The sequence below is a fragment of the Mchenga conophoros genome, linkage group LG7 (assembly GCF_057382185.1).
Source record: "Mchenga conophoros isolate Kocher_MC1m ecotype Shallow Benthic linkage group LG7, M_conophoros_male_GT1.1, whole genome shotgun sequence".
NCBI classification, from domain to species: domain Eukaryota; kingdom Metazoa; phylum Chordata; class Actinopteri; order Cichliformes; family Cichlidae; genus Mchenga; species Mchenga conophoros.
In genome coordinates, this window is record NC_140532.1 from 53,349,370 (window position 1) to 53,359,423 (window position 10,054).

A 10,054-nucleotide genomic window follows, 5' to 3' on the forward strand; every position below is an offset into this window, starting at 1 on the left:
GCAGCTGCTAGAGGATATTTTAAAAATGGGGCCTGGGACAAGCTAGACTCTATAGCTGAACTTGATCTTTGACCAACAAAGTCGAGCCAGTTCATCCCTGAGTTAAAATGAATGATTGTGGCACATGAGGCCCCTCCAGGTGATGCTGAGATATTACATTCATGAGAATAGGATGAACAACCTGGAAACATAATGCCTTTGGCCAGAGCAGCTGTGAGTGACTGGGGTAAAATAAAAAGATTGAACTTGTACTATAATGGCTGTAGTGCATGTATGTCTGTTTCCTATCCCCTCCAAGACACATTAATCAATCTGGATAAAAACTGATATATCAACTACCCAGGTAGCAGTATTATCAACATATATATATCTTTTGGTAATTATTTTTATAACCCTAAAATCCTTACAAATTACATATATTATGTGCAGTAGCTGATCTCAAAACAAACAACGACATTAAATGTACACTACATGTACAGTGTTGTCGACAATACTTGTACATTTCTGTTTGTAAATATAGTTTGCTAAATTTTAGTGCAGTGGCACTTTAGGGTAACTGGAATGTGTGAAATTTACGAGCAACTGGGACAGTTAGAGGTTAACACCAGATCAGCCAAGGCTTGTTACACATTACAAAACCATTTGAAACACAACACTGACTACAAAACCTAGCTTTGATTGTACAAGAAAATGTGTGGCTCTTTGAAGCTAATACAATTAACCAACGACTAAAGAGGGGGAGATTGAAGTGAATTGGACAGCCTGAGAGCGATTCCAGTAGAGAGCATTACAACCTTACAACCCTTTGTGGCAACAGGGACAAAGAGGACTGAACTGAGCTACTGCACACAGTTCATATAGCTCATGATATCTGCATTAGGAGTGTAGATTTTATATGTTTATAAAACTGCTGTTGTCTGACATGACTTATTTCACATTGGCTTGTGTTAACTAGTTTATAGGAAACGACAATGACGTGTTTTTGCAGCTTCACAGCAAAAGAAAGCTGCACGGGACAGCCATGGCCAATGTCTTACATATGCTTGAGCAAACCGAGAAATGAAATATTAAACACTTGAACTGATAGAAAAGTTGGCTTGTTTAGACCACTGCAAAGGCAGCATAATCAATCAATCAATCAATAATCCATCTGATGCCATCAGATGTGGCGGAATAAAACCGATTATGATGGGTTTGTGTTTGCATGACTGGTCTTTGGAAAATAGATCTGGTCCCGATTTCTAACCCTGTGCAGGGGTTGCAAATCTATGGCTACAGATGCATAAACAAGAATATGATATGAAAATAAACTATTTCTAGCATTTTAATTTGTTTTGGTTGTTGTTATTGTGGTTTGCAGGTCTGAGTACTTACTGCTATATGCAGCTAAAGAAAAAAAATGAAGACCTGCTCCTACTGACTTGGACTTCAATCAAAATGAAATTCAAACTAGCCAATGTCTTTATTTCTTTTATCTTTCCCAATTTAAAAGCTATTAGGCCGCTTTTATTTATTATCAAATGAGTCTACTTTTTATTTGATTAAAACATGCGGAGGACAGATTTTTCCTCGACTTCACATTTGGTCCACGTGCCAAAAGATTTTAGTTTTTCACTCCTATTAGCAATGTTGCCATGCTAATTTATACTTAATAGGACATGTCATTCTGTATGATGCTTAAATTTGTTTTAGGGTGTCACAAGCAGTTCTTTGGTCAAAAATTTCTATTAAAAGTGAGTCTTTTGACCCCTACTCTAAAGCAATAGCTGTCCAACACTGGTAATAACCTTCTTTAACATATTTAAGCTAAACTTGGGCATACAAATGTGAAAACAGTGTAAAGATAGATCTTTAAATGGTAAATGGCCAGCATTTGTATAGTGCTTTTCTAGTCCCTAAGGACCCCAAAGCGCTTCACACTACATTCAGTCATTCACCCATTCACACACACATTCACACACTTTAGGACAAAGTTGAATAATTTCACCCCCCCCTTAGCCACATAGACAAAGAAGATAAAGATCCAGACTAGAGAATGTCATCAAATTTATTTTCGATTTAAAAATATCCTCTTTTTCCAGCTTTACTTCCTCATTGGCCTTCTTGATTGCTTCAGCTCAGGAGGACACATGCCTTACTAGAAGCCTCAAAAGATGTCAAAGGAAAATCAATAACGGTAACATGACTAAGAACACTTTATTAGCACATTTGTTGTGATATTTTGGGAAATGAAATGTAAAAGCGATAAATGCTGATAAACCCGCAGTTGGTGATGAAACTGCTGTCTGATGTCACATACAAATAGGAAAAGTTTAACTAAAATGCATGTCACAATATGGGAAGACTCCAGTTCACCAGAGTTCACCATCAGTCTTGTATTAATCTGCAGTCCAGCTTAGTTTCCCCTCGAGCCGAGGCCATCGCAGATATTTCCTAGTTCCTGAAGCAATCCACTGTCAGCAGTTTAGCCTAAAGGCTAAAGCATTAACTAATGGCTTTAGTTTTCTTTTTCCACATATTTTCAGGAAGTTTATGTCAAGAAGCTCCAAAAATAACTATATACAAATAAAATACACACTAAAAGGAAAGCGTTGTTCTCCAGGTCACGGCTCACTGGCCAACATTTACCCCAGTGAGCAGACCACTGAAGTGTGCTTCCTACTGTAACAAGAAAACAGCTAAAAAAAAAAGTTTAGCTATTACCCCACTTAACAGCAATCATGACATGCAAACTACTGCATGCATTAGATGTCAAAGCTATAAGAAGCACAGTTTATGAGACCACATGTTACGCAACACTTTAAAACACAAACTAAGTGAGAGATTTAACAACTGGCCAATCGTACTACAAAACAGGGAAGTGACGAAAGTAAGTGAAAACAGAGCAGAAAGGCAACAGGAAGAGAGCCCATTCTGTTCAGCTCCTGTGTTCGACTGGTACCTGATATCAATGAATACAAAAGAAAAAGAAACACGGGAAACAGCTAAGGGCGTTTTTTTTTCCTCACAATTGCTAAGGCTGGAATCAATTTCTAAAGCAGTAGAGAGAAATGTAAAAATACATATAGATATATAAATAATATGTACATTTTAGATAAATATATAATATAAGTGATACCAGAGTGACGCAGTTTTTTTTTTTACACTCATGTCTGTGATGTAATCAATGAAAACACTGTTTGTTTAATATTCCAACCACACATTAAATGTGCCCACCCCAACTGGACGATAACCTACTGAGAATTTAGCATACGTCAACTGTGGTGTGTTTGACAAACAGTACAGACGAGCTGAGACAGCTTCCTATGAACTGACCAAATTCATTAAAAAAGGGAAGAGAACAAGCTGTGTCAGCTGGTTGTACCATAATTACAGAAACAGGTGCTAGAATGAGAAAATTGTGATACACTACACTGCACAGACTAGGGGGAACTAAAGAAAAAGTTGTATGCTTTAGGCCAAAAAAAATAGGTAATACTAGTTTCACCCATGAGGGGAAAGAAAAGAGAACTATTAAAGCTGGAATTAAATCTAAAGTCAGTGGAAATGAGCCAGATGGCTGATGGAACAACTGCCCAAGGAGAGAATAATTATACAAACATTGGTGACTAATGGTTCTGTGACACCTTTCCTGCACAACATTTTAAGCTTTTATTTTGAAACACCAGTTTATCTTTATTTGGGGTTACTGTCTGTGAAATCATATAAAGTTTTATCTCACTCAGAAGTGGGCTGCTTTAAATATTTTTGACTTCTCATAGAGCAAACAGCCAAATTGATTTTCATATTTATCATTAATTGCTTATAAAATTCAGTTTTTGTTTTAGCCACCACTTATATCTTTATATTCTGATTCCAGTCAACCAGACTTTGTCATTTTTTGGTCTTCAGTGGTTCAAACTGTTGCTCAACAGTTTGAACGTTTTTCTTTAGACAGTGGCCGTTTTCATTCATTTTCACTTCAGGTTTTGTAACTGACACCTTTCAGAGAAATTTTCTGTTTGCTTGGTAAGTCACTTTACACTGACCTATGAATTGTTCAATGATAAAAAGGCACCAAACTCAAAGGGATGAACTAATGTTGTATATACACATGTAACAACTTAGCAAATAACCCATTTTAATTTAATCTTTAGGCACTTTGGCTCTAGCAGCCTGTCCCAAAAACAGATATTCTATTTATTTAATTGAATCTATGAAAAATGCCAAAGCTCACACAGTTTGACAGACAGAAAAAAGCATTTTGTATCAATAAGCTAATTCCCAAAGAGGCTTTAGCTAAGAACAGCAGAAGAAGTGGCAGGCAGATGAACAATATGTCAAAGTCCTGTTCTTAAGAGTTTGTCCAGTTTTCCCAGTGTCCCAGTGTTGGAGTGGTATTGTGAATACAGAAAAGCACCATCAGCTTTTGTCCCACCAAGCAATACTACCTGGAAAGTGTCTGATTGGCAACAGCTTCATTTTTCAACATGGGAATGATCCCAAACACAATATCAATGGAGTAAAAGTATACCTGGATAGAAAAATACACAATGGAACACAATCAGTCATGGACTGGCCTCCCCAAAGCCCGGACCATAACATTGTTGAAGCAGTGTAGGATCTTAACAGAGAACAAAATAAAAAGCACCCAACATTCAAAGAAGAGCTTCAAGAAGTCCAGAAAACAATTCCTGAAGATCACTTAAAGAAAGTACCAGAAAGCATGAGTGCACACTGTGTTTAAAAATAAAGGTGTTCATACCAAATATTGTCTTAGAACTGCACAAACTATTTATTTTTTTTGCTTTATAAACTATAATCGCATTTATGTTTGCAGATATTTCAAAAAAATCACTGCACATATTTCCACCGTTCTAGCAAAATATAAAGAAATAAGAGGTGGCACAAGACTTTTGCAATTTAAAGTGATGTAAATTATGAAAGTAAAGACTAGAGATGGACCGATCCGATATTACGTATCGGTATCGGTATCGGTCCGATACTGACCTAAATGACTGGATCGGATATCGGAGAAAAATAAAAAATGTAATCCGATCCATTAAATATCACGAAAGCACCTCACAAAACTTGCAACACGCCGTAACTCACCTCAGAACGTTAGCATGTCGGAGCAGTATGCATCACGTGATAGAGCGGCTGTGGCATGCGGGACCTGTGGTCTGGATAGCATTTGGAGCTTCGCTAGCAACCTGGCATTTCATCTCCGACAAAGTTATCCCCGAGAGAAGTAAAGCAAGTGTGTAAGTCCATCTCTGAATGTTTGTAAAGCATTCCTGCGTTAAGCTTAACGAGCGACTGCCTCTCCCTCTCCGGCTGCTACTTCAATCGTGAAACTGCTTAAATGATCAGCTGATCGGCTTTTCTGTCGCGAGTCCGTCTTTGTTTTTGGCCCACTTTGCACCAGAAAGAGGAAACCAGCGGCTGAACAACAGCAGCACGTTTAAGCTTGATAAGCTGTTGTTAGAATTTATTTAATATTACTTTCTACACCAGGATCTTTTTCTACGTAGCTGACGCTGGTAACTGTGCAGGGGCGGATCTAGCAAAGTTTAGCCAGGGGGGCCGATAGGGCATTAACAGGGAAAAGGGGGCACAAAGACATACTTTTCTTTCTTATTCTCATTTAAAATGTCGAGCTTTTAATAAATAATTATCTGACACCCAAAGTTTTAATTTGATGTAAAATGAATAGAAGTCAATTACTGTATATAGTGACTATTAAGTCTAATATATATACCCTAGTAAGCTATAGTACTTTTTCCTTTGGGAAGGTACCATCTGTGCAGTCTGCAATTTTGTTGAAGAAAGATGTTGAATCTATTTAATATTTCTTGAAAAATAATTGATTTCTGTGCATTTTTTTTCACACTGCATCAAATTAAGGTTGATTACGTCGATTAAGCATCATGAGGTGGCGCGTGAGGGGTGGTTCCCTATTTTTTATTTATTTATTTTTGTTGTTGCTGGGAGTTGGAACCCTATTAGTTAGGTTGCTTAATATTTACGCTAAGTACTCTTTAAAATACCAGAATAGGGAGGATGGTGTAGGTCTAAGTTTATTAGATTGATCAGTATTGCTGAACTATTAAATATTTTTTTTGTACACAGGTATAACAGAATAGCTTTAGTGTAGTTGTTGTTTTAAACTTGAGTATGAACTTGCAGACTTGCAAAATGCAGCAAGATATTTTAAAAAACAGTTTTGTTGATTAAAAAACACTATATCGGATTCATATCGGTATCGGCAGATATCCAAATTTATGATATCGGTATCGGTATCGGACATAAAAAAGTGGTATCGTGCCATCTCTAGTAAAGACGAATGGTCAATAAAGAAAAAAAAAACTGTCATTACATAGAGTGAAAGAAACTCTTTGCATATTATAACAGTTTATGTACTAGACAGAGTACATGGCTTTCTCACCAGAAAAACAATCTATTTGTTAAGTCAGTAAGAACATATCTTTGAAAACCATGCTTTATATTTACAGCAATTCAATACTGAGCACTGAACACAAAAAGAAACTGACATCTTTAATCTTAACTACCACCTTAAAAAGGAAAGATAAACCAAACCGCAGTGCTATGGTTTATCATGCAACATCTGCTGCACAGAGATGGACAGGAATTCATTCTCCTGCAGTCAGACTACAATGCAAGGTTCAATATCGTTTATGTAGGGAATCAAGTGGTTGTTGCCTATTGTTGTTTATCATGCTGCATATTGTTATACTATACCTTCCAAACTGCAAAAGAACGCTAAAAAAAACTAAGCCTGGGAGCAAATGAATGCTTACATTATTTCAGACTATTTTTATTTGTAAGTTTGTCTGCCTCAGTAAACACTGATGTTTGTGTGCAATGCTTTTTCAGTTAAACAACATATATGTAGGACATATAATAAATGTGCTTGAGTAAAAAATTACAATTTAAAAATTTCTAATGTGCTGAATGTGTGAAAATGGGAGTATGGGCAAAAGAATTATAGCACATAGGTGCCAAGTGTGTAAATCTATGGTATGCAAGCAGGAAAGTGGTACAGTGTAGCAGTTTACCTAAGCTCTAGGGGAAACCTATGAAAAAACTTCATAGGTTTCCCATGCTTGTTATTACAGCACTGATGTTGTGCTTTAGGAAGGGGGAAACAATACACAGGATTAGAAGTGTCTCAGCTGACATGACTTCTTCTCCTGTTCCGGTGTGTGCTCAGGTGAGAGCAGTGGAAAGAATTGCACGCTGTCCCTGAGGAATTTAGACAGAGCCAAACAACACAGTGTCTCTCCAACGCAGACTGTAAACGGTGGCCCGGTACAGCCTATAGAGCACACAGCCATGAGCTGCGCACTCGGCGCCTTGACATCAGAGTGTCTGGCCTCAGTCATGTGACCAGAGAGGTCTGGGAGCGGTGCACTGAGCTATCACAGCTCATCACAGACAACACACACAGCTTTAGTATGCGGTATGCACACAGAGGCTGGGCTTTGTTTGTGGTAGATACAAACGAAAACTTGACCATTACTTAACTTGTTAGGGATGATAACGCCAAAACGGGGTGGTCTAATGCAACTAAAACCGACTCGTTTAAATATAAAGGGAAGAATGAACAACAAACAGCAAGAGGCAGGATGTTTGTTTCACAAAAAAACCATAATTAGTGTAATGTTTTCACTCTCTGGTAATCTTAGAAAATTGCTACTGATTCTCAAGGCTGTTGGGTTGAACCACCATTCAATCCAGTTACAAAACCTCAACAAGCCCTTCCTCTGAAGGCAGAGCCATGCTGGTTTGATTTCAGAGACAGCTGAAGAAAATTAGGTAGCCAAAAGGATGTGTGCCACTCCTGTCCACCTCTTTAATAGCGTCACTCTTTGCCGTGTCAGTGGGACACTGCGTGTGAAGTGTGGGACAATATATAAGACAACATATTAGCTGTCTCTATACTGCCTAGTCAGTGCTAGTGCTCTGTTGAGACTCCATGTTAAACATAAGGTCATCATAGTTTTGCTACAACAATCCAATGACTCAGGCATTTCAGCACATAGGCCACATCTTGCACTTTTGCGCCAGAACTTCCATCGAGAAACCAAACTCTTGCTTAGATTTCGTACAGAGAGAGAAAAAGGAAATGAAACAAAGCCTGCAAATAAATCCAAGGAGTAGAAATGTTACAGCTGGTGACCAGTCCAGTGCTGCAACTATGACAGATAAACAGCACTGCCTGAATTCCTAAAGAACTTGTATATTCAGCTGAGGAGATCCATTTTGTATAGATGACAAAAAAGGGAGAAAAAAAACCCCCAATGAAAACATCGAAAAAAAGTGAAAGAGCATGGGATGTGAATGGGGAAAGCCTCTCTGCTTAGCAATATAACAAACAAACTGAAAAACTCAATACGTCTGATAAAGATGATGATGATTTGTAGTCAAGTCAAAAGGGAAATGGATGCATCTCCTCCCAGTGCCAAGTATGTGCGCTCATGTGTGTCCTGCATGTTAAACACACAGCTGATCGCGACCATCACTGGATTCTCTTGTGGCTCACAGCAGGGCACAAAGGGCAGATTGAAGAGTCAGGAGTGTCTCTGATTGCTCCTCTTTTTGCCTTTTAGATATTGATGAACTCTCATTTAGGAACAAAAAAGGCGTTAGTGGGTAACAGCAGTGTTATTGGTAATTACTTCAAGCACTTAGCTTAATGTAGTTTTCCACAAATATTCATTACAGCCCCTTTATAAGCCCTGGATCACCTCCAGAGTTCAACTAAGGCTAAAACTTAAGGATGTGTTTGTCCACCTTAAAGAAGACAAGAACAGATTCTGATTGGTTGTTTCAAGCTGAGAGTCCTGTTGTATTATATATAAATGAGTAACAGATTTTTTTTTTTTAAAAGAACAGAAAAAGAAAGGGGGAAGTTACAACAGTTAGGTACAAATTTACCCATGGGTTTTATTCAAAACTATGTCGCTGTAAGAATTTGTAACATTTTAGCTATGACGCATAACCAATACTTGCCGTAGTGTTATAGTGCAATACATACACCGTCTTGACATGGAGGAGTAGCCCTAATAAGGCCAATACTGTTCGAGTTTCACTTCTAATGGCACTATCTTTGTGACTTCAGTGTAGTGCAACAAGTAGTAACGGTAGACTTCTACTTTCCCACCTGCTTTGACACAGCCACGTCAAATTATTATCGGGAGAAAAATGACCTTTAGGCAGTACGCAGAAAGCGCTGAGCTCAGCTTAACACAGCCAGTGCTCTGCGGCACCCGCTGTACGAAATAAAGTATCGCTATTTAGGTTGGTATTGAGGCTTTAAAATCTATTCTAACTTACTAACATCTGGTATCTCACTGAAACTTTGTCACGGAAGAAAATGACGCGTACGACCAACGGCTATGACTGACAGCCGAGGCGTCCAATAGCATTCAGGGAACTGACCATATACGTTCCAAGCGATCCTGACCGAGCCAATTGACAGAAAACAGGGGTGGACGCTTCGACGTTTCACGTTAGATTGGTTCACAGAGGCCCAAACCCCGGGGTAGCAAAATATTTGCCGAAGGAAATTAGCGGTGGCCGCGGGGTTGCTGACCAGGACACTGCGACTTCAGAGGGAACTAAGCTTGTGAGCTAGACGACTTCCTCTGCAAAACGAATAACACTTGATTCCTGATTGGCATGAACATGATAAGGAGGGAACATAGCATGATAATAGCACCGGTGTAAACACCGTGAATAAAAAAGCACCACCTACCCAGAAATTCTCTAGGAAGTACGGCGTTATCATCTTGCTTTATTACTCTTCGCCACAACTCTTCAGTTTGTTGTAATGCAACTTTTGAAGCGTATATCATCCACCGTCCTCCCCCCGTTTCTCTTGTATCTGCCTTTCCCCGTTTTCCTCCTCTCCCCTTTCTTCTCCCTCCCCACCTACAGACTCCACCTCCACCCGGCGTCTCTCCCCTATGGTTTATTCCCGTAGAAATGTAGACGTTCAGTGGGTGAAACAGCGCTATCAATGGCGAAGAGAGACACTACAGTCGCCGGA

At 38.8% G+C, this 10,054-nt stretch overlaps 1 protein-coding gene across 2 annotated transcripts in view; it reads right to left on the reverse strand.

Annotated features, from left to right (window-relative positions):
• fcho2 (FCH and mu domain containing endocytic adaptor 2) overlaps positions 1–9,905 on the reverse strand; it is a 52,142-nt gene extending 42,237 nt beyond the window's left edge. For both annotated transcript variants that reach the window (XM_085280126.1, XM_085280124.1), the window contains exon 1: positions 9,761–9,905. In XM_085280126.1, coding sequence (XP_085136252.1) covers positions 9,761–9,793 — 33 coding nt within the window. In that variant the 5' untranslated portion in view covers positions 9,794–9,905. The remainder of the gene's footprint in view (positions 1–9,760) is intronic.
• Between the last annotated feature and the right edge of the window lie 149 nt (positions 9,906–10,054).